The 22,374-nt window shown below is 50.5% G+C and overlaps 7 protein-coding genes across 7 annotated transcripts; 3 read left to right on the top strand and 4 right to left on the bottom strand.

Moving 5' to 3' along the window:
• Positions 1–2,341: 2,341 nt before the first annotated feature.
• Positions 2,342–4,345, top strand: TrAFT101_000594 (uncharacterized protein; the record flags this gene model as incomplete). Its single annotated transcript, XM_066126082.1, has 1 exon — positions 2,342–4,345. One exon carries the CDS (start codon positions 2,342–2,344, stop codon positions 4,343–4,345), a length of 2,004 nt encoding a protein of 667 aa, XP_065982180.1.
• A 456-nt stretch (positions 4,346–4,801) lies between these two features.
• Positions 4,802–5,215, top strand: TrAFT101_000593 (uncharacterized protein; the record flags this gene model as incomplete). Its single annotated transcript, XM_024904431.2, has 1 exon — positions 4,802–5,215. One exon carries the CDS (start codon positions 4,802–4,804, stop codon positions 5,213–5,215), a length of 414 nt encoding a protein of 137 aa, XP_024764808.2.
• Positions 5,216–7,884: 2,669 nt separating this feature from the next.
• On the top strand, positions 7,885–9,117 carry TrAFT101_000592 (uncharacterized protein). The gene is made up of 2 exons (XM_024910488.2): positions 7,885–8,135; positions 8,263–9,117. The coding sequence occupies exons 1-2, from the start codon at positions 7,920–7,922 to the stop codon at positions 8,881–8,883; spliced, it is 837 nt and encodes a 278-aa protein (XP_024764806.1). The 5' UTR covers positions 7,885–7,919; the 3' UTR covers positions 8,884–9,117.
• Positions 9,118–9,196: 79 nt separating this feature from the next.
• Positions 9,197–11,680, bottom strand: TrAFT101_000591 (uncharacterized protein). The gene is made up of 3 exons (XM_024903273.2): positions 11,357–11,680; positions 10,505–11,214; positions 9,197–10,397 (listed from the first exon to the last, which is right to left on the bottom strand). The coding sequence occupies exons 1-3, from the start codon at positions 11,451–11,453 to the stop codon at positions 9,300–9,302; spliced, it is 1,905 nt and encodes a 634-aa protein (XP_024764805.2). The 5' UTR covers positions 11,454–11,680; the 3' UTR covers positions 9,197–9,299.
• Positions 11,681–12,302: 622 nt separating this feature from the next.
• Positions 12,303–14,478, bottom strand: TrAFT101_000590 (uncharacterized protein). Its single transcript, XM_024899123.2, has 3 exons — positions 13,844–14,478; positions 13,000–13,750; positions 12,303–12,912 (listed from the first exon to the last, which is right to left on the bottom strand). Exons 1-3 carry the CDS (start codon positions 14,050–14,052, stop codon positions 12,700–12,702), a joined length of 1,173 nt encoding a protein of 390 aa, XP_024764804.1. The 5' UTR covers positions 14,053–14,478; the 3' UTR covers positions 12,303–12,699.
• A 1,618-nt stretch (positions 14,479–16,096) lies between these two features.
• Positions 16,097–18,581, bottom strand: TrAFT101_000589 (uncharacterized protein; the record flags this gene model as incomplete). Its single annotated transcript, XM_024907444.2, has 3 exons — positions 16,097–17,817; positions 17,897–18,013; positions 18,434–18,581. The coding sequence occupies 3 exons, from the start codon at positions 18,579–18,581 to the stop codon at positions 16,097–16,099; spliced, it is 1,986 nt and encodes a 661-aa protein (XP_024764803.1).
• A 2,005-nt stretch (positions 18,582–20,586) lies between these two features.
• TrAFT101_000588 (uncharacterized protein) lies at positions 20,587–21,240 on the bottom strand (the record flags this gene model as incomplete). The annotated part of the gene is made up of 5 exons (XM_066126081.1): positions 20,587–20,687; positions 20,900–20,960; positions 21,009–21,043; positions 21,098–21,120; positions 21,215–21,240. 5 exons carry the CDS (start codon positions 21,238–21,240, stop codon positions 20,587–20,589), a joined length of 246 nt encoding a protein of 81 aa, XP_065982179.1.
• Positions 21,241–22,374: the final 1,134 nt, after the last annotated feature.

Genomic DNA, 22,374 nt, shown 5'->3' with positions numbered 1-22,374 from the left:
CTGGGGAGCTTGGACGCAAACGGTGTGTTGCCGACGGGTACTTGAATTCATCATCGAGATCATCGAGACGCGTACGGAGTACTGGCGAGCACAAACTACGAATGTGGCGTATGTGAAAAGCTACCTGTACAAGCTGTGCTCCATCGCCAACGATCTGCGGATGCATCACCGCAAGGCCTGCGGTGCTACTCAACAATATTGAATGCTGGATATTGGCCATGCGTCTCGGGTGCGGCCGGCCAGGGGGCCGCAAGGAGACTGAAAACATGTCTAGCGAGGAGAAATTTATTTTCTTCTATTCTGAGCATGGGGTTGATTCAGGGCGCGGAATGTTAAAAGTGTATCCTCGAGGGAGAGAAGGGTTCAACCCCACGCAGCATTGTCCGACTTACATTTACTTCCCTTGGAAGAGAAGCAAGGAAACCAATGAGCAAAGACTCAAGAAGGCCAAGAAAAAGGGGGGGGGGGCTGCACCACAAGTAGCAGAGAGCGAGAGATGAGATGATGTTTTGTCTCTTCGTCTTTCATCGGGCTTTCTTCTCAACCCCCCCTTTTTGCTTCATTCTGTTTTATTATATGATATGATATGATATGATATACTGTAGCTTGCACGCACTGCACAGCATCCCTCTCGCCAATCTCTGTATCTTAGGTAATCGGCAGATTGTCTTGCACACGCAGACTGGCGAACTCAACTCACACCCCCCCTTCACGACAGCAACAAGGTTTCTCGTCGCGTCACAGGATCAGGCGCACAGAGAAAAAACACCGCTGGGCTCAGCGTTTTGGGCCAGACAGCGCTCGCTGGCGTCATCCTAGCCCCAAGACAACGCCTACTAGCCCGCCTCTGGTCCCCAGCAGCTGGGAGCCTCCAGCGATGTACCTGCAAGGTACGCAGGGCCTGGTACTGTGGCCACGCTCGCTGACGAAACACGGGCTAAGCAGCAAGGGCCGGTACGCAGCAGAGGCCAATGTGCAGGTTCCCCCAAGCGTCGCCGGGCCATGCTGCGCCGCTCCCCCGATTGGCTGCCAAACCTACACGGCACCAGCAAATTTGGCCCCCTCCCCGCTGGGCTTTTTTCTCTTTAGCCACCCTCCCAGTCGCAGAACCTGCCCGGAGCCCTTTGGCAAGCCCTTTCCAGGGCGCCGTGTCGCTGTCTGAGCCCGCAAAAGCCGCTGGAAGCCCTCCAAACTCTCTCCCTCCCATTCGCCGCACTAGCCCCCATCCCAACCCTCCACAGCAACTCTCGACCTAGCCCGCCATTTTTAGCTCCAGCGCCAGAACTGGACTGGGTGCGCGCAGAAAAAAAAGTTGGAAAGCGATCCTCCCTGGAAGCAGCACTGAACGAGCGCGCCCCTCCCCAAACAATTACTATCAACTTGCGCCTCTCGCTACAAATCGCTGCTGCTCCCACTGCTACTATATTAGTACTACTGCCGGCTAGCGCTGCTTGCATTTTCCCATTTTCCCTTCTCCTCTCTTCCTCGCCCATCCTCTCGCGCTGCCCTGGCTCCTTAGCTGCCTCCACCTTTTCCCGGCTGCAGCTGCGGCCTTCCCCCTCTTCCCCCCCCAAGAATTAAGGCCCCAGAAGGCCTAAAGCCAAGGCCCGAGCAGAGGAGAAAATATGCGAACTGCACCTGCATCCAAATCCATCACCATCTCACTAATCCCAACCAAAACGCCAAAAGTTTAGGCCAACTTCGCCTTATCACCAACTTCATCCCGCCAGCTGATCGCCGCCCAGCCGCGATTTTGCTTTCCCTCTGGCGCCTCTCTTCTATTCTCCCCTTGTCTTTTATTTTTACTTTTCTCTTTGGCTTCGCATCATCGGAACTTTGCTTCGAATCCCGATCGCCGGCCGCGTCTTTGTTGCCGCCACCATCGCCGCCGCAGCAGCAGAAGCGCCGAACCGGGCCCTTTTCCTTCATTCTTGGCTTTCCACCTCGCGTCACAAGCATCGCCAGCCTTATATGCCTATGCACATATATAATACCCTTCGCGATCACGAATAGAACTGTTCGAACCCGCCGCCATCTCTTTCGCGCTGAAGCCTCGTCGTCCGAGTCGTATTGGCACCGCCGTCGACCCACGAATCGTCGAACCTTCTATTTGAACCGCTTTCGCGACGTCTCTCACTCTCACTCAGCTCTCGCCTCTTCGCTTCCCACGCTACAACCCTTGGTTTACCACTCTGCGCTGTTCTGCTGCGAACCAACAAACCAAAACCCATCTGGCCCTCACTGCCGTCACTCTACCATCACCAGTTGCGCACCACTTTGACCGTTCATCATCCTCGCCAACGCCTCTTGCTACGCGCGCATATATCCCGATCGCCTGGCTATGAACGGTGAATCAAGTAGGAGCCATCCGCCGCCGACAACGTCTGCGTGGATGCAATACCCCGAAACCTGGTCCAGCGTGTCACCCGTGCATATGCAATCGCCAGAGCCCCTAGAGCGAGGAGGCCTCATCGCCGCCATGAACAGCTTTGCCAACCCCCCCGTCCCTGTTCCCACAGCGCAGTCTATCCGCGCGCCCTTCCGAGGCCACCCTTCCGCATCTGCGTCTTCGTACGGTCTCAACGGCGTGAATGGCAACCAGCGATTTGGAGGCGAGCCGAGCAGGAACTTTTTCGATTCGTTCGCCCCGCAGCCGCAGCCGCAGCCGCAGTCGCAGCCGCCTGTGCGCGTGCTGATCCGGAATTTGTCGGCCAATACGACCGAAGAAGCCCTGCGGCTCATGCTTGTCTTTTCAAATGAGCTGATGAGTGTCGAGCTCTTGGCTCCTAGCAATTCTGACGACCCGCGCTATCGCTCGGCTCTGCTGTACTTCCAATCCATGAACGGCGCGGTTGAAGCCCAAACCAACCTCAATGGCCGCGTCAACATGAACAATAGTGGCAGCATGCTGGTTGATGTCTTGGCCGCATCTACCTATTCGTCACCCGTCAGAATGACGCCTAACCCGGTTCCCCTGGCCAGCCCAAGTGGCTCGTCCAACGTTGACCCTTTTATGACGGCGGTTGCTCGTCCTCAGCCGAGCCTTGGCAATGGATTCCCGTCCCACGACGCAATGTCGCCGACAATGAGGGGCCGCTTCTTCGGTAGCGTTGCTCCCCATCAGGACCTTGCCGCTCCGGATACGGAGGCTAGCAATCACTACAAGAACCTGTTCAACCCCCAGTCGCCTATTGGAAACCATCTTGCCAACGAGCTGCCTGGCCGGCTGGGCAAATACATCATCAACAACGAGCTTGGCGATGACGACGATAGTGAACTCCTCCGAGACCCCATCGCCTATGCGGAAAACGGCACCCCGGCCCAACGTAGAGCTACTGCTCCCAACATTCCCACCAGCCAAATGGCGAGCCTTTCCATCAACACGAGCGCTCCGCCATTGCCCTCGTACATCCCAACCCTGACTTCTCCGGTTCATGGCGTCAGCGGCAGCAACGGATACATGAGGGGTGGACAGCAGCAGCAGCAATCGCAACAGAATCACCACTCGTTGACTCAGATGCCGCAACAAAAGCCGCAACAGCCACAGCAGCCGCGATCGCAAGCGCAACAGCATCAGCAAGAGAAGCCTGAGAAGCAGCATCTGTCAAAGCTTCAGCAACAAGACAGGCAGCAACAACAGCCGAACCAACCGGTGCCATACGGAAGACCCAACTTCCCTCCCGTCAATCCTGCGGACCAGAATCCTCCGTGCAACACTCTTTACGTTGGCAACCTGCCTGTCGATACCGCCGAGGAGGAGCTCAAGGCAATGTTTTCCAAGCAGCGAGGCTACAAGAGACTTTGCTTCCGTACCAAGCAGAATGGGCCCATGTGCTTTGTCGAGTTTGAAGACATTTCGTTTGCTACTAAGGCACTAAACGAGATGTACGGAGCCATGCTACACAACAGCACCAAGGGTGGCATCCGCCTGAGCTTCTCCAAGAACCCGCTTGGCGTTCGTTCTGGCCAGCCTCCTTCGCAGGTCTCTCAAACAAATGTGCCTCCCATGAACGGGGTGGCTCCGTCCAACATGTCCAACAGCTTCGCTGCGGCCAGTGGCCCTCCTCCTGGCTTATCTGCACCACCCGGGCTTGGTTCACGAGGCGCCAGCTACGGCGGTGGTGGCCACAACATTACGAATCAACGAAACATTATGTTTTCCAGCTTGCCATCCAACGCTAATAGTCATCATCAACATCCCCAAGACACCTATTTTGCATATACGAGTTCCAGCAATGGGAACGGTACTGTGGTCAGCTTCAGCAACTCTGGTTCTTCTCGCACCACACCTTTCTACACTAATGGAGCGAACAGGCCTGCTAAGCCTCGCACGCCTTTCGCCTAAGTGTGGCATATTTACTCTTGGGAGGGCATATTGTTCTTTAATTCCTTTTTGTCTTCTTCTACCCCACCCCCCGCCTTTTCTTTTTGGAAGAGGGGGAGCTACTCCAAGGTACACACAGGGGCATCTTTTGGGATACTACGATAAACTTGAAACTAGCATCACGGTTTGGGACCGAAGAGGGCGTAACGAGTGTACTTCAGTCGATTTTCTCTCTCTTTTTTTTTTTTTTTTTTCTTTTCCCCCTTTTGATTTCTCTACGCATGGGATTTCTTTTGGCCATGCCGCCTTAACGTGGCTATTGGCCAAGCGCTTCTTTTTGGTCTTGGAGTAACAAGTTGCGACAAGAGAAAGAGTGGACAACGGCGTTGGCTTCACTTGGGCTGGTCTTTGATTCGGTGTGACTTTTTTTCTTCTTTCCTTTTGATTCCCCCCTTTCCTTTTCTTCATCTTCGTTATATGATTCTGGACGCGAAAAAGAACAACTATTATTTCCCCTGCTACATGCTATTTTTCTTCATATTCTTCTCTTTCAAGCTGGCTTGGTTCTTCGAATGGACGGGGAAAAATTGTGCCTTTTCTCTATGGACTTTCTTCTACACATCTTTCTCGCCCGGTAAAAGCAAACACAAAAGTGACAAAAAAAATTCTTTGGGGGGGGGGGGGGGGGCTATTATGTTTTTTTTTCTTTGGTTTGGCAGCGCTGCATTTTTATTGGAACACTGGGAAACGCTTCAGATACCGCTTCAACATGGCTTCAACACGGCTTCGACTTTTGATATCCTTATTATCATTCTACCCTTTTTACTCTTCTTCTTATCACGGCCCCTTTTTTGTTTTTGGCTTCTGTTGATGGCTTTGCCATTTGGCTAGTCTTGATTTATTTCGCATTCAGCGTCCTTTATAGAACCGACTACAGCATGCAAATGCCGCACACCAATACCTTTTTCTGGCCTCCAATAGGAGGAGCTGTAGCTTGCACTCTTACGGTGGCTATTCGCGGTCTAAGGGAGCTAATCCGCTCCAGACAAAAGGAAAAGGAAGATAATACACGGTCTGGCGCTTTTTTTATATTTTTTTTTTTTTTTCAGCTGCATAGTTGCTATGGATATTGGGTTCCCTTCATCTTCGTTTTTGTTTTATTTTCATTATATTACACGTCTGCATGAACTGGATGGGTTGTTGATCTTGATGGGCATGGACAATCGGAGTATCAGTTGGAGAATTTGGAGCAAACCTTTTTTTTCCCTTCTTCATTTCCAATTTCTTGGGTGTTGATTGGTTAGGTGCTCATACCTTTTACTTCTTCTCACGGGTTACTGGGATATAAAAGATGAGAAGAACAGACTGACAAAAGGAAAGGGATGGGAAGACCTTGAATCACTTTTTACTCTTTAGACGTGGAAATTAGTCGAATTTTTCTTTTTTCCAACGCAACGATACGACAAATATGGCTATCATGGGAATTACTTGTTACGTCGAACCTGTCCATTCAGGGTCTCTTTTTGCTGTCTTGCGTTTTAGGGGGCTGTTGTTTTTGGTGTTGAGTTATGTATTAGCAGCAGTAATTTGGTCGGAGCGTCAATTATTGATTTTGGTTTTACTCTGATGGGAGCGCATGGGCTACAGATATCAATAGTTAATGACAAAGGAGACGCTTTGACTGATTTTGCCTCAATTTTTTTTCCCCCTTGCTTGTCGTGAATGTAGCTGTGTGTGCGTGCCGGTAAAGCACATCATTCTTGTTATTTCAGTCCCTTGAAATTTAATTTCTCTCCCTATTTCTCTCTCCAGGTGGTCATTTCCCTTTGGGCCTTTGCATCTTTCTCTTTTCCCTTTCTTTTACTTTTTCTCATTTTCCAATCTGCCAAATCGTCAGTTGAAGCAATCATCTCGCTCAAGAGCTTCACAACTCGGGCCTTGAGCCACGGCTGAAAGAACTCGTCATACAAGGAAACCAAGAACAGTTTTCTAGGAAGCTCGCGAAGAAACACCATTGGGGCAGGGCGATGACGGCCCACCTATGGGAGAAAGCTCCTTTCCACGTCTGTTATCGTGTCATGAACGAATCATGCGCCCTGATGAAGTATATAGCGCCAGATAATTCCGTAGATGATTTTAATATCACCTTGCACCTTTTCCATCACCAACCGTTTGCCAGTCTTGGGAAAGTTGTCTTTCTCCAGGAAGAAAAAGTCGTCAAAGAGGGCTGTTGTGCTCCAGTCCCTGCGTCGACACACCCAGATTCTGGTTCTTGATATGTATGGGACGAAGTATATGCCCCTGCAAGACCGTATATTATCATAGAAGTTTGTCGAAGGAACGCTTCCACCAGATTTGATCAGAGACTCCTCGAGTCCGAGAGAGCTACTTGCTCCGAACGGACGGACCAATGGCGGGCGAGCTGACGAATTGTTTATCGCGAGACGGGAAAGCTAATGCTCGAGCTATCCAAGCCGCAATTTGCTTGCATTAGCTTCTCGGCCCCTAGTGCATTATCGTTGTACGTACCGGCTGTTTTGTGACGACTTTCAACTGTTGAATGGCATCCATCGAACATAAGACAATTTTCGCGTGACGGGCATCATTTGACTGGGAGTTTCTAGTGGAAGTCACTCCGATGACTGGGCTGTCGAAGCTGGTCTTGGCATCCTTCTGGCGCGTTACCAGCCACGGCTTCGCCTCTTCCTTGATATTTTTTTGAAAGCATGTGAAGGCGAGGAAGTGGCAAAGAGTGCACTGTGCGGTTCTGAGCGACTGGCTATGCGGATGGCGCTCTCTCTCTCTCTCCGCGTGTGTGTGGAAGGGGGGCGGCTTATTCCGGATCTGCCTAGCGGCCAGATACACATTTCCCGTTTGATGACATTTCCTGGAACTATATTGATCAAGCATAGTACGGTACTCTTCGTTGTATTGAGGATATTCAGCTTCTGGGTAAAGCAGAATGAAGAGATTTGGACGATATTTTTCAGCCGTGGAAGAAGCAGGCCGAGCTCCAAACTATAGAACGAGTATTATTATAGCATGCCCGAGTTGATGGATCGCCTACTACTTACGGTCTCCAGCATCAATCAACCTGGGGTATCCCGGCAATGTACGCTAGGAAGACAGGCGAGTGGACCTTTTGGACGTGTCGGAACCCAGGAATCCGGGGCATCAATGAAGGCGAAATTATGGGGGGTTGATTGTTTTAAAACAAGCCATTCAGCCACGCCGATCCCATTCCTTCCGGCGGTTCCATCCAAAATTCGGAGCATGGCCATGCGCGGCTGGCCCATACAGCAAGCCTTAGATTAGCCCATATTTGTTGTTGTTATCAAGTGCGATAACGAGAGCCATGGCGTCTGCCTCTCCGAAGTGCCATCTGCTCGGCATAATGAAGTGATGTAAGTGTAAAGCCTATTGAGCACCACCCCGCAAAATGGCAATACACCTGCCATAACACAATCCGCGGTTGGCATTTGAAACATATAAAGGTCATTTCTGTTCTTTGAATTCTTATTTACTTATTTTTTTTTCTAACTAGAATCCTCCCTTTTGAACCCATTGGAGAAGGGGGAAAAAAATTACCTAAAAAATGTCAGCTACGGTTCGACATCCGCCGCCGCTCAACGACCAGCGAAATGGCGTCCAGAAACACTTGTTTAGCCCTACTCCAAATTCTAGGATTGCAGACGACAATGGGCTCAATGATATACTCGGCGTGACGCAGATCCTTGAAAACCACGATATCCCGTGCTTCTGTGTAGGAATATCGGCCCTCAAGTTCTATGGCGCCGCGAGGGATCGACGAGTGAGCTATACTCTCTGCTCTTGACACCCTTTTTATTATGTTCCCTTTTGTGGAAAGGAGGTTTTATCAATTGATGTCCCAACAAGGTTTAGATGCTAATGAAGTGATTTCTACTCGATAATTATAGGAATGGGAAATTTGCGTACCCACCGAACTCGTTTCCAAAGCTCACGAGATCTTCAGCTCACCTCCATATTCCACTACATATATCCCTATTTCTCCAGTCCCCCATGCCCGAGTAATGTCGTTTCTACACACCTACAAACGATACCAGATCCGAGACCTCCCCCATATCTTCGTCATCGTGCCGTCCCGTGACGTACACCTCGACTGCCGACCCAACAAGATTGTTCGTAGCCTCAGAGGCCTGCCCTATCCGAATCTTGAAGACTTTTTCCAGAGCTGCCTCGACCGCCGCGACGAAGTCGAGCTCACCGATCTCATAGACGGCACCAATGTCACCAACGACTGGGGAGAGTCACACTTGAACCTGAATGGATCCCACGACGTCGAGTGGGCGCGCGAGATGAAGCGCCGCACCGATGAGTGGGACCCCCAAGTTGAAGGAACATCGCCGCCCATTGACTACTGGCCCACGAGGCCTCTGAGCAAGCGAGAATTTTGGCGGGAACTGGTCATGACCAAGATGGATAGACTGGACTGGTCGCGGCCACCCGAGATTTTCTTGACGCAGTACCGTATTCGTAACTCTTCGGATCCGTGGACCGTCATGACGAATGTCGCTTGAATCTATTCGTTCCCCCCCACCCCCGCCTTAATCATTGGATATACATATATCATTGCATTTCCTAAACGCATAGTCTTGCTGAACGGTTTTGTACCTTTTCTTTTTCCCTTTTGAATCTACGACTCAACAAGTAGAATAGCATTCGCTGATATGGTAATGCTCGTGCATATGGAACGGTCACTGCATCTTGAATGGCCAGTATTGTGTATTCATATATAATATATTCATATTTACCTATAACATACCTTTTTATACTACCCCTTTCTCATCCGGGACACTAAACTATGTGGCAAAGGGGTAAAAAGAAGGTTATTTTTACTAATATCTCTCTACCTAGCTACCTGTGCTACATACAAGTGACAAATTGTAAAGGCCACATCAATCATAAAACGATAACAACATCATTCATGCCCCAACTATGTATACCGTCTCCCCGACAACATATGTAAATCGGCTGTAGCGGCGCCCGGTATAGGGCCGACTTCTGTACCATCCCTTACAGTACAGAATGTATTCTCAATCATGCACCAAAACTTGAGGATATCCGCCATCGGCTTGCAGCACCACTGTTCCCCGGCAGGGTGCTCATGCTCTGGTTCGGACTGGAATTCCACCCGTGCGCTATGAACGGTCCGCCGCTGCCAGGGGCTTTCAGATTCTTCTCCGTCTTCGCTATCAGTGTCGTCTATAAAACGCCCATCCCATCTGGAAGCTATCTTGATACAGATCATAATGGGTAGGAAAACCTCCTGTGCCACATCCACGCCGACACGGCACTGCCCAAGAGCTCGGGATCCTCCGTTTAGATAGTGTAGTATAATACCTCTTGTGACTCCCTTGTGCCGTCTTTTGTAGACGACAGCAGATGCAACGCCTTCAAGAGGAGCCCAAGAAAAGTAAATTGTTTCGACAAAGCTGTGCAAACTGAGCGGGCTACGTTCGTATCTGTCCACAGGGAAATCCTCTTCCATTTTCCTGGCTGGTTCCCCAGCAGAGTATGTGCCAACAAAGCCCAACTCATTCGTGGTATCCCATTGCTTTAGTTGTTGGTATATAAAAGTTAGGGGAGCAGTGTGGACGAAGCAATTATCTTTAAAGGACTCGTTGTGCGGCCCCACAATGATGTCGCCAGATTTCTCCGTTTGTATGAAGAGGCTGAAAGGCTTCCCTAGGTCTCGTTTGACGCCAATTGCAGTCACCTGATCATCTTTAGAGATAGGAACGTAAATCCAAACGCAGAATGACCGAAGCGTGCTTCCCATTTTGTTATATGTATCCATGGCAGATGGCTCCCCAGGATAATGGAGATGAATGCTGGCGAGGCTTCCTAGATCAAGAAAGAAGGTTATGCCTGTAATCCCATCCAGATTGACGGCAGTCAAACGTGGCCACTTCCTAGAGCTGTCATGCCCATTTATGGACATATTGCAAGAAGACCAGGCAGGTGGAGTAGGGGTATTCCAAATGCGTGGAGGTTCCATATCGGGAGGAACCACGAGGCGACATCGACCGTACTAGAAGCAAAGGAAATATCAGTCAACAACAGAATGGATCAAAGGTGTAGAGCAAATGAAAAATAAAAAGTAAGAAGAACAAAAATATGGAAAGATAAGAAGCTTACCATGTTATGAACGTCTAATTTGGATAGCATTTCATCATCTTGAGACAAGACGATGTATGCGGTGCTGGTAGAGCGTCCTATTGAATATTCAGAGGGATGACCCTGGCGAGAGATGCTGCGAATGCCATCGGAATCAATGGTGATTGTGACAAATGGAGGCAGAAGCTTGGGTGAAGTGCTTGTGACAGCGGATCCGCGCTTCCAATCCATGATCTCTGTCAGCGGCGTCGTCTGCAATTCTAGGGGCTGGTCTATTGTCTCTGATATATACGTCGCCAGGCTACGTGCTGCTACGCTCCGCCAGAACAACGAGCGCTCCGAGTAACCCTGTATCATGCCAACAACCTCAGCTGGCATGTCAAGCAGCTGTGGCATTCCGATCTCCTTAACAACGGTTTCGATCAAGGATATATCGACATTCGTGGGGTAGGGAAGAAACAATGGCTGGGAATTGTTCCAGGGCTTTCTGAACGCTGCCACTGCCCATAGCCGGATGTTGATGGCAAAAATATCATGGCTGGCACATTCCTTCTTGAGCACGGCATAGCAGCTTTTATGAACTGGTATTGTATCCGCCGCCGCCTTCATGCAAATATAGCAGTTTGTCTTCTTGCAGAATTCAAACCGAGAGGTTCTAAGCTGGAACAATTCCGATTCAGGTAGACGAAAAGATGGTGAGCATACAAAGACTTTTGGAGCGTGACGGAAGACTGTGAAAAAGAGAAGAAGAAAAAAGAAGTGTCAGCGCTGTTGCAAAGGACTTTCTGAGAGAGCGTCATTTGATAGAAATTGATATCGAAACAGTGGAGCAGAGAGGAAGGCAAGAATGGAGGGAAGAATGGAAATGCGTACCAACTTGTATGCTCTCACCCGTCTCTATGACTTGCACGCATATCCCACACTGGGGGTAGATTCCAAGATGGATAGGCTTGGTGAATAACATTTCCATTTTGTATGCACCTGATATGAAACCGATATTGACGAATAACTGAAAGATACAGTACAAGATGCGATAGAAGAAGAAGCGAAGAAGAGAAGGGGGATGCTGGTGAGATACGGCAAAGAAAAGGCGAAGAAAGGGCGAAGAAAGGGCGAAGAAAAAGGCGACGAAAGGTGAAAAAGGACGAAGAAAGAAGAAAAAGAAGAGTCAGGGGAAACCGAAACCAAGGAGGGGAAGTCAGCCGCAGCCTTGCCAGGCAAGATTTGATTGTTTGCTCTTCTTCCATGGCAGGCGCGCTGCACTCGATACTAAGCGAGCCAATCGCATCCACCTTTCCCATCGTCATTCGTTCATTCTCTTTCCTTCTCTTTCCAAAAAGACGTGGCATTAGTGACTTGTTCTCATTATCAATCGGTGTGCGGTCATGCATTTTGGTCATGGAATCAGTATGCAAGCTGAGGTTTCATGGGGATGCAAGGGGGAGGAAAGCTAGGTCAACACCATCACGAGAATGGCCGTCTTCTTATTGGAAGAATATTACTGTTGGATTTCCCCTTTCGGAGAAGGATACATCAGCTTATTGGGCGTAGACTGAAAGCTGCAGTACATGATTCCTAGTAGTAATTCTTATTTCTCTCTCTCTCTCTCTTTTCTTCGGTATCCGAATGAGACGATAGAGGTGTTTAGCTAAGAGACACGAAGGATGTTTATGTGGATACGAGGTTGTTTGCTACATGCAGCAGCAACGACAATTATCTGTCTAGCCACGGGTCATCATCATCATCCTCTTTAGCAATAAGAGTAGAGCCCATTCCTTGTGAATTTCTCTAATAATCTCCCCCCCCCCCCCCCCCCCCACCCCTCGCCCTCCTCCAGCGTTATCTCTCCTCTCGTTCATTCACTGCCCCTTCATTTGCACTCGGAAAAAATTTCGTCGAAAAAAAAAGTCGTCCCTTATAACGCCGTGTTTCTTATAATTCGTGCCCGGGTATTCGTCTTCTACCCCTTCTAATCCCCATCCTGTCGCAATTTTTTTTCGCAGGAGGCATAGTGTACAGTGTATTCGTAAATAAAGAGGGGGAAAAGGTCCTATAACATCTTTTTCCCCTTTTGCTCTTTTTTTTTTTTTCCTTTTCCTTCATTTTGTGCTGAGTAATATGTATATGTAGTATATATATGTGTGTGTGTGCGTGCGTGCGGGTGTGTGATTTTCGTGTTAGTTATACAGAGAGGAGAGGAGAAGAGAGGAGAGAATTTAGGCAGGTGTGTGGAAGAAGCGCAGAATGACCTCGTACATGCCAAACATGATTGCCGCACTAGGCACCGTTCGCATGAGATGAGGAGTCAAGCCGCCGTAGAGACCCATGAGGCCCTCTTCCTTCCAGACGAGCTTGAAGCACTGGATCAGGCCGGTGTACTTGAGCTTGCCGTCTGCCAGAGGAGCCTGTCGCAGACGAGTTCTCGCAACCTAGACATAGAAAGGAAGAATTAGAATCAAACAATGGTCATGCATGTCAACCAGCAAAGCGGAAGATGGAGAGATATTTGGACTCACCTCGTGAGGATAGGCAATCACGGCAGCAACCAGCTTTGCGCCTCCTGCAGCTCCGCCGTTGCCCATGACATCCACCACGCGATCCCACCAGTTCTTTTCTCGGCCACTCGCCACAATGGTGGCCTCTCGTCGCGCAAGATACGCCTTGAGCTGCTCGTACAGCATCCACTGCATCGTCGACTCCACCACGCCCAGATAACTGGCGCTCATGCCCTTGTACAGACCGCGCACACCCTCGTCTCGCACCACCTGCTTGACGCAGTCCCAGCTGTTGCGGTACAGGCGCTGCGTCACGCCGAGGCTGCGCTCGGAGACGTTCTTGTCCAGCTGCAGCCGTGTCTTGACCATCCAGATGGGATTCGTGGCCGTGCTGGTCGCCACACCGGCCGTGACGCCCGCCAGCAGATGCACCCACGGCGCCTCCTCGCCCTTGTTCCAGTACTCGGCCATGAGGCGCTTGCCGTTGCCGTAGACGTAAAAGTTGATGCTTCGCGCGGGGATGACGCCCACCAGGTTGGGCCCCAGGCCCTTGAACAGCGCGCGCGATCCTTCGATGCGGTAGACGGAGCCCAGGATCTGCAGCGTCTCGGACAGGTGGTACATTGCGCTGCGCACGGGATTCAGCCGCCGCAGGGCCTGCGCCTGGGCGGCTCTGGATGCGCGGATCTGCGCCTGGTAAAAGTCGGATTGGAGTCTCGTCTTGAGCACGTCGAGCGGCGCTGTTACAGCTGCGGCCGTCATGCCACCAACACTATACGTTTTTCAAATGTTAGATCGGTACTCTCACGAGTCTTCGTTTTTGAACCTTGTAGTCTCCGAATCTGTCCCAGTAAGAAGAACTCACCCTCCGGCCATGAAATGCACCCAGGATTTTGCAAATGGCAGCGCCTTAACCTGCCCTCGAGGGCTATCGTCCGGCAGCACATCGCCCGTCTCTCGCGATTGGATCAGTGCTGAATGCTCTGCGGGAACGTGCGAGTGCTGGAACGGCCGACGATCATCTCGTCCTGTCAGATACGGAGGAGCAACAGCAGGACCCTGCTGCTGCGCCATGACTGGGTCTTTGTGTGTTGTTCTTTTCTTTCTGTTCTTTTTATTGTTCCTTCTGCCTTATTTCCTTTCCTTTTATTATTGATTTTTGTGTTTCAAATAGTATGACTATTATTAAAGGAGTGGAAAGAAAGCTTTCGTTATACGGCGCGGTGGCGGCTTTCCGATATGATAACGGTTGGTTGGATGATTGATCGAGAGATTATTCTTCGGTTGCGAGGAAGATTCCGGAAATGGAAGAATGAGGAAGGAAAGAGACAGAGGTTCGGTTAGATTGGGCCAGAAGCGGTAGTTTTGGTTCGGAAGGAGAAGAGAGGAATTCAAGAGGGAAGGAAGGTTCAGCAGTTGCCAGTGGGCGGTCAAGAAATAAAAAAGTATGCGCAGAAGGAAGAAGCGTGAAATGCCGTTTATTGCCTCTTTGATTTCTTTGATTTTGTTTTTGCGGCTCCGGCTCTAATTTTTTTTTTTTAACCTTCTCTGAGTCTCTTTCTAGCGGATTTCGCTTTTAGCTCGAATCTGAATGGCGCGCTCAGCTGCCAAAGTGGGCCAGCTCTCTGCAGTGGCGCAGGTACGTACTCCGCGATGTCATCGACTCAGAGTGTCTACCTAGTATTTAGTCTACCTTGTTCTACCTTGTGTATTGTGTTGTTGGTTTTTGTATTCTTTGGATGCTTCTTTTCTTTCCTTTTTCTTTCTGATTACTCTTCTTACGGCTTGTGACGACCATGGCGAACTCACCGTGAGCTATGCCGACTATGGCATTCACAAGAGCGAGGCCAATACTCCATGTGTGGCCCACGATGACACTGGTAGAGACGAGATTCTCGTTGTGCTCTTCATTCCCGGCACGTATGCCTCGAGATATCTCGGATACCTCATGCACTTCATTGCAAGAAAACATGGCGTGCGGTTACTGTTCTTCGATCGGTAGGTAAGCTTTCAGAGTACGGGATTGGGGTCGACCTGCAGGCCGAGATAAACAAACTTGCAATGGAGAAATTGTTTAGTGAAGTGTCGATGGGGGCAAAGAGTGAAGTTGAGTTGTGCCTTAAGAGAGGCTCGGTAGGTAGCTGGGGCGAATCAGAGGATATGAAGGAGCTGGTGAAGAGAATTTATTCTCAAGAGAAGCACTCGAGCGTTATGGGACGAGCCAAGCCTTGGGTTAAAATCTACCTTGCGGAATCGGATGTTATAAGTGGCAAAGCTGGCCAGCGATACTTTAAATCTTGTTAGACTAGACAAGATGCGGAATTGACTAATTCTTGTAATATTACTATCAACGCTGTCCCAGAGACGGACCACGATAGTGCTATGTTAAATCTGATAGTTCTAAAGGAAGTGTTTTAGAACAATAGGAGAAGCGCATTGAAATTGACCGCTGCAGGAGACGTTACGGTCAAGTCGGAACTCGTAGGTGAGAGCGCAAGCTACGCCACCCACTTATCAGACCCTTTACAGTTTATTACAGTGCCTTCCTTGCTACACGCTATTCTTACTTTGGCCACTGTTTAACAGCAACTCTAAAAATATTTGATTTAGAAATGCTCTTTTATGGCTTTTGCCCGCTCCCGCCACCCTTTAGCGTACGTTCATAGTAGTTCGATCTGAGCTTTGGAGCCAATCTGGAGCACTTGAGACCTCCGCGCGAATTGGCATCGAGCTTAATGTATAGAGTATAGCTAGATAGGTAATAATAATATCGAATGAAAAAAAATTATATTAAAGAGAGAAAAATTGCTATTGGCTCGTTGCCCAGAGACCTGCTATTACTATTACTATACATGTACTTGGTGATAGCATATCATATACCCAGCATTCCTTAATCAAACTGCCCTAGTAACCTATATCATATCATAAAGCCGTTCGTACCGTTTGTAAAGGTACCCATTTAGTTCCCATGCCGCATCAAAGAAAACCACTTGTTAAAGCTAGTATTAATCCCTCTTTGAGTACTAGCCTACCTAGTAAGTGTATACTAATAGTATCTACTACTGAATTTACATCCTTGAGCTCCCTTGTGTATGCAATGCAATACAGACCTACTGCCTCAATGGGAGTGGAATGGCCGGGGCTCATAGTCGGGAGGCGACAAGATCGCTGACAGATGCCCCGTCCGAGGGGGATTCCTCTGCACAGAGGGAGGAGCCGAATCGATTCTAGTAAGCCGCGACGTGGGCACCAGCTTTAGTGGAGGCTCGATTGTAGCTGGAGCTAGAGCTGGAGCTGGAGCTGGAGATGAAGACGAAGCCATGGCTGATGACGCTGCTGCTGCTACTGCTGCCAATGCCAATGCCGACACTGATGCTGGTCTGGACACCAGCTCCACCTGGCTCGTAGAGTCTGCCGCAGCACTGGAGCTCGCATCAGCCGCGCTATTGGCAGGCCCAGAACCAGCGCTCGGGTTGTTGTTGGCCTCGGCCTGTGTGGCGGTCTTGCCGGCAGCAGCAGCAGCGGCCTCGTCTCGCTGCTTCTGTGCCTCACGCTCGATAATCTCTAGCTGATGCCTCACAATCTCGGCTTCTTCGTCTGTGACATTTCTCCAGCTGCATCTGGCGTGCTTCTTGGTGCAGCCTCGACAGGCCGACAGGTGCTTGACGCACTGGAGGCGGAGACGCCGGCATCGATCACAGGTGGGGAAGATGACATCCCCCTTATTTACCGTGTCTGCCTTTTTCAAGACGAGAGCCCGGTGAACCTCTGGGGCGAGATCCTTGCCTGCTGCTCCGCGTCTGCCACCTCGTCCTGCCCTTCCCGCCCTTCCTCTCGCTCTTCTCGAGGGGAGAGCAGGAATTGGGACTGGCGTCGGAGCTGGAGCTGGTGGAAGCGAGTTCGAGGTCGGGGTTGAGGCCCCTGAAACTGCTGCCGGAGTTGATGATGCTGGGACCGACGTTGTCGGCGACGGGGTTAGACCAGGGACCGGAGCCAAAATCGAGGCCAAGGACGAGGGCGATGATGCTGTTGCTGTTGTCTCGGCTATGTTGGGGTAAGTGAGGACGGGCAGCGGTTGATATGGTGGCGCTTCAAGAATCGGCGCTGCCAGTGGACTGAGACCGGTAGCAATAGCGGGCATGGCAGAGCCAACAGCGGAATGCTGCTGGTGATGGTAATATCCCGGAGGTGGACCTTGCGGCGGCTGGTTTTGCATCGAAGCCACGACAAACTGGTGCAGAAGATCGGCGTGGAGATCGTGCGACGGCGAGTGGGAGCTGCTGGGCGCCGAACGCGGTGGATGGTTGATGGCGCAGAAGCCAGAGCTGACAGTAACGGCATTAGCAGCAGAAGCTTCACCATGACGCTGAAGCTGGCGAGCCACATCTTTTCTGCGCGTTTCAAGCCTGCAATTGAGAAGGCGGGCTCTCGCCGCAACCTCGTCCGCCTTCTTGTACAAGAGGGAGGATCTCTGCAGCATGATCTCGAGCGTGGCCAGCTCGGCCGCCTCGTCCTCTTCAAAGATGTGCTCTAGTGGGAATTTGTCCAGGGCTCCCGAGTATATCAAGCGCCAGTCATCCTCTGCAATCTCGACCTGGATCCCATTGTACATGAACTGACGGCATCGTGCGCCATCGGGCAGGGTAACGAGGGAGAAGGCATCGGGATTCGCCTTGGCAAAAGTGACCACGTCCAGCCAGGTAATGGAGTGCATGAAGGGATGTGGAGAGTTGGTTCTGATGGGGCCATCGAAAAATCTTTCGATGCCTCTGAGGAAACGGGGCCCTGTCAATCTGGCCCCGAGACTCGCTGCTAGGCTTTCACTCCGATCCAATACGCCTAAATTGTGTTCATATTAGCATTACTGACTAGATATAATCACCGCAGAGAGAGGGGAGGGAGGACAGGTTATGCATACCTTCGTATTCACTAATGAGGTAGATGACTTCGCTGAAGGTATCTAAATCGCCTGGCAAGAGACCGAGCAGATGGGCATAGTGGTGTCTTGGTAAGAAATTGATGTACGGCTGGGAGGCTGTCATGTTTGCATTAGTATGTTGCGTAACAGTGGTTAACATCGAGTAAGGCATGAGATAGAGAGGGGAAGAGAGAGGTAGAAAGAGAAAAGGAGAAGATGAATTAGAGTAGATGATATAAGTAGGCGATGGTATCAATGTAACATCGTGTAATAATATTTAGTCTAGAGACAGAGCCCACTAAAGGTAATCTAGATTGGGAGGGCTGATATGGACCTAGCCGTCCCGATCCAGAATTGAAGCAATGTGGAGTATAGGTCCACCGACCAGCATTCTAGGATAATTGATCGGTGGGAGAGAAGTGGAGAAAAGAGAAAAGAAAAAGAAAAGAAACAAAAGAAACAGAAAAAGAAAAAAAGCCAAGCATATTAATGAATGATGGATGAGGTATGTTATATGCTCAATGTCTAGAAACCTACCTGGAGACATAACAGGCACCGATAGGCGACGGCCTGAAGGTTCAGGTTCGTGGTTGATGAGCTGATGGAGGTGGGCGGGCTGGCCACCGTCATCCTTAAGATCGCGCTTCCGCTTGTGGGGTTCGTTCTCCGGAGGTGGTGGTGGCATGGCAGTTGTCGTTTATAGTAGCCAGTAGCTTATAGCTTCTGAAGCTCGATGGGGGCCCGGTAATATAGGGGCGGAGACAGCGGAGACTCGAACGAATTTCAAGATCTTAATGCAGGGAGCGATGAGGCCAGTACGTTTATACAATATTCTCTCTTCGGACAGAGCAATAGCAGTCGGAAGCGAGAGGATACGGTAGCAACGTTATAGTAGCATAAACAACTGGGTTCGTAAATGGGGGGGGGGGGGGGGGGGGGGGGGAAGAAAAAAAAAAAAAAAAAAAAAAAAACGCTTAGAGCATTGGGTAACACAGGCACTCTAACAGTTGCAGACTCGTAGAGAGGGAGGGAGGGAGGAAGGAAGAGAGCGGAAGAGTAAAGCGGTGGGAAGAGGAGGAAGATGAGCAAATCGAAAAGAAAAAGAGAGGGAAAAGAAGGGCGGAATCCTTTGGGTTATTGTATGAAGAATGAGAAGTGGTGGTAACAAGTGCGAAGAGCTATCAAATGCGGCTTGTCGGATTTGATGCCCGCCCAGATGACAGTGGGTCTATCTATGGGCGACTAGGGGAGGGGAAAAAAGGTAAGGGAGGGGGGTTCCGTTATAAAAAAAAAAAAGGAAGGAAAAAGAAGCAAGATGGCATCTTGTTTTGGTATAGATGGGGTTATACTTGTACATTTTTCGTGTCAGGAAAAATGGCCGAGCAGTGGCTAGTGTGGGTGACTCCGGGAATGGTGGGAAGAAAAAGAAACAAGTTATGCTGCCTGTGCAAATAGTATATGCAATTTGTGTAGTATTGCTGCCCTTATATGCCGTACAGGTTGCTATACACGACACGTTCGAATACATGTTTTGTCCTCTGTATGTGTGCCCCATACGCTCCATGGAGATTTGCATATTCGGCAGACAGGCCTGCAGGTCTGCATATAATACGACAGGACAGAGTGCTGCCACTGGTGGTGTGCATAATGCGTGTGGAAAGCGTGCGTACGTGCGTGCAGTATGTACTACTATGTATATGTGTTGACCAAGCCAAAGAGTCCCAAAGAGTCCATGTCTTTACAGCCCGCACAGCGCGCAGCTCTGGACCAGGGAGGTTCGGAATTATCCACAAAGAGAACGGCCAGGGGGAACGTGGTGGGTAGGTAGGGCAGCAGTACAAGTAAATGTGGCTTGCAGCACACAGCCAAGAGAAGAAGATTGGAAAACAAGACACACGCTAGGCAGTGCGGCAGACTGGAGATGGGGTGGAGGGGGGAGCATGAATGGGAGCAGCAATGAGCATATTGCAAAAAAAAAAGCCATCATCGATCGATCGAGGCACGCGGAGATGCGCGTGAGAACGATCGCTTAGCACACGGGAGGAATACGGCTGGCGTATATACTACTATTTCAGTGCAGTAGTTATCATATTTTGGTTTTGTAATCATGGGCGGAAGGTAAATACCAGAGCTGGGAAGAAAGGAAAAAGAAACGAAGAAAAAGGCGAAATCTCCGCCAACTGGCGGAAAAGGAAGAGGAGGGGGCCAAAGAAAGAGAAAGAGAAAGAAGAGACAGAGAGAGAGAGAGAGAGAGAGAGAGAGAGAGAGAAATGAGAAACCTAAAAAAAGGAGACATGACCTGTCTCATCGCGATGGCAGAAGCATGGCAGTAGGCAAGACATGGCAGGGATCTCGACATGGGCTCTGCGTGGTGTCGCTAGAAGAAACGATTGACAGAGTCTGGCAGGGGTGTGCTTCGATTATAGAGAGGCGGATGGAAGGGCGGTTTGGTCGGATGAAGCTGGCTGTTATAGTACTGCAGCGATCGAACAGGAGGCGGACGATTTTGAGAGCTACCCCGGTATTGGTGATGCCATCTTGGCATACCACTCTGTACATAGCGGTGCGAAGCCGCATTGTATTGGGTATTACCAGTATTTACCAGTACTAGGCACCTAGTAGCTGGTTGGTGTTGGCTGATCAGCTCGTAGAAAAGGGAGAGACCGAGACACAGGGTCGAGAGAGAGACATTAAAGACACCAAAGAGACACAAGCTGGAGGCGGCTCAGAAGCTCCGGGGCCCGGAAACTGGCGCGACGAGCATCGTTTGGCGGCTGGGCATCTGCGGCTGCTAAGCACAAGTGCAATTAGCAGACGAGACTAACACGCAGTAGCAGCAGCACTAGAACGGATTGCTGGAAAATCAAAAAAGGGCACAGGACGTGAGTGGTTGGCGCGACCGGGCTGGCCCCATTTTCTGCGAAAAGGATGCGGCAAGCGAACAGATAGTACTGAAACTCGGCTTTTCTTTTGGCTGCAAGCATCTGCCAGGGCTATCCTTACCAATGTGCTCGTATGCCCGTATGCTGGTGCTGCTGCTGCGGGCGGTATCTGGCTCAATTCCCTGATGCCAATTAGAGGGCTCTTTGGCTGACGATGTGTAAATACCTACTCTGTAATCGCTTACGTGTATGGGATTCCCCCGTGCTTATCGTCGGCAGATGCCTGTCCTCTTCTTTCCCTGGCTCTTTGGCAGCGTACCTGGAGTATTATCATTCAATTCCCTGGTCCATGGAGCAGAGCCGGTCAGTCAAGCCAGTCAGTCAGCCCGTCACATGTAAGAAGCCCACGAATCCAAGACACTGGGCAAGTTCTCACCTGTCGCTTGCTTCCAAGTGCGCCATGGCACAAAGGGGGAAGAGAAAAAGGAAGGGGGGGTGCGGTGGCATTGACAGCAGCAAATTTCTATCACATCTCCCTTTTTCCTTTTTTCAGCCCAAGCTTGGGACAGAATGTCGTCCGCCGGCAGCGCTGGGGCTGGAACTGGAGCCTTATTGCCATTACAACGCCAGACGCCACCAGCCTTCTCCGTCTCTCTCGTTGTCCTTGTCTGTGCGACATGTGTTCGTGCCCGATCCAAACCAAGCGCGCGCGATGAACGGGTCCTCCGCATCGTCCGGCGAACGAGTCCAAGGAAATGCGGAGGCCGACTTTAGAGATTTGAGCAAAATGATCGTCGAGCGGACCGGGCGGCCCTGTTTGTGTCACCCCAGTGGTATCAGATTGCCGCAAGTGGGCACCGAATGCTACTAGACTCCATCGGTCTAGGTATACGAGGCACCTGTTACCGTACTCGCAAGGAGCACGGAGCGGAGAGGGAGGGGACTCTGAAGGAAGAAAGCAGCACTTACAGCCAGAACAGGGCAGCGAGCTGTGACCATCCCCCCTGGCTGTAAGTCAGCCAGCGTTGAGCTGACGCAGCATTGCTGGGAGTAGCAAGCAACATCACTATGGGCGCCAGGATAGCGGGCCGGGTACGAACGAGACAGCGCAAACTTAGCCCAAGGACAAGGTCAGGGCTGGAGCAGGGCCCTAGGCCCGCAATTCGACGATGGACGGAACGTCTTCGTACCGTGGCAGCAGTAGGTATCATCGAGGTAGAGCATCCAGCTCAAACAACGCCTTGGTAATCCCCCCCCCCCCCCAAAAAAAAAAAAACGAACGACGTGTAAGTGAGCGGGTGAGTGAGTGAGTGAGTGGATGCGGCTCTTGTTTGCTAGCTGTCGCTTAATACCTGCCGCCGCCACCAATATGCAGTATGCAATGGCAAGGAGACGACGCAGAGTTGCAGCAATAACAACGGCAGCAGTGGCAGCAGTAGGACCTACCAAGTAGCGGTAGCGGCAGCATCACCCAATTCGCTGGCGTTGCCTGTATAATTGGTTAATCCTTGCATAGATGGTATCCTCCAGCCGGAGCCGAGAATGTGAGCCAGACAATCAGGCTGTGAAAGCACGGTGGCTTCAGAAGTATGAAAT

The sequence above is a fragment of the Trichoderma asperellum genome, chromosome 1 (genome assembly GCF_020647865.1).
Source record: "Trichoderma asperellum chromosome 1, complete sequence".
NCBI lineage: Eukaryota > Fungi > Ascomycota > Sordariomycetes > Hypocreales > Hypocreaceae > Trichoderma > Trichoderma asperellum.
This window is presented reverse-complemented; position numbering and strand designations above follow the sequence as displayed.

Excerpts from the sequence above, each read along its gene's own strand:
- TrAFT101_000592 (XM_024910488.2), top strand. The coding sequence starts at position 7,920 with ATGTCAGCTACGGTTCGACATCCGCCGCCGCTCAACGACCAGCGAAAT. Across the intron at positions 8,136-8,262 it reads GCGCCGCGAGGGATCGACGA|GAATGGGAAATTTGCGTACC; the intron begins GTGAGCTATACT and ends CGATAATTATAG.
- TrAFT101_000591 (XM_024903273.2), bottom strand. The coding sequence starts at position 11,453 with ATGGAAATGTTATTCACCAAGCCTATCCATCTTGGAATCTACCCCCAG. Across the intron at positions 11,215-11,356 it reads GGGTGAGAGCATACAAGTTG|TCTTCCGTCACGCTCCAAAA; the intron begins GTACGCATTTCC and ends TCTTTTTCACAG. Across the intron at positions 10,398-10,504 it reads AATTAGACGTTCATAACATG|TACGGTCGATGTCGCCTCGT; the intron begins GTAAGCTTCTTA and ends CTTTGCTTCTAG.
- TrAFT101_000590 (XM_024899123.2), bottom strand. The coding sequence starts at position 14,052 with ATGGCGCAGCAGCAGGGTCCTGCTGTTGCTCCTCCGTATCTGACAGGA. Across the intron at positions 13,751-13,843 it reads GTGCATTTCATGGCCGGAGG|TGTTGGTGGCATGACGGCCG; the intron begins GTGAGTTCTTCT and ends AAAAACGTATAG. Across the intron at positions 12,913-12,999 it reads TGATTGCCTATCCTCACGAG|GTTGCGAGAACTCGTCTGCG; the intron begins GTGAGTCCAAAT and ends TTCTATGTCTAG.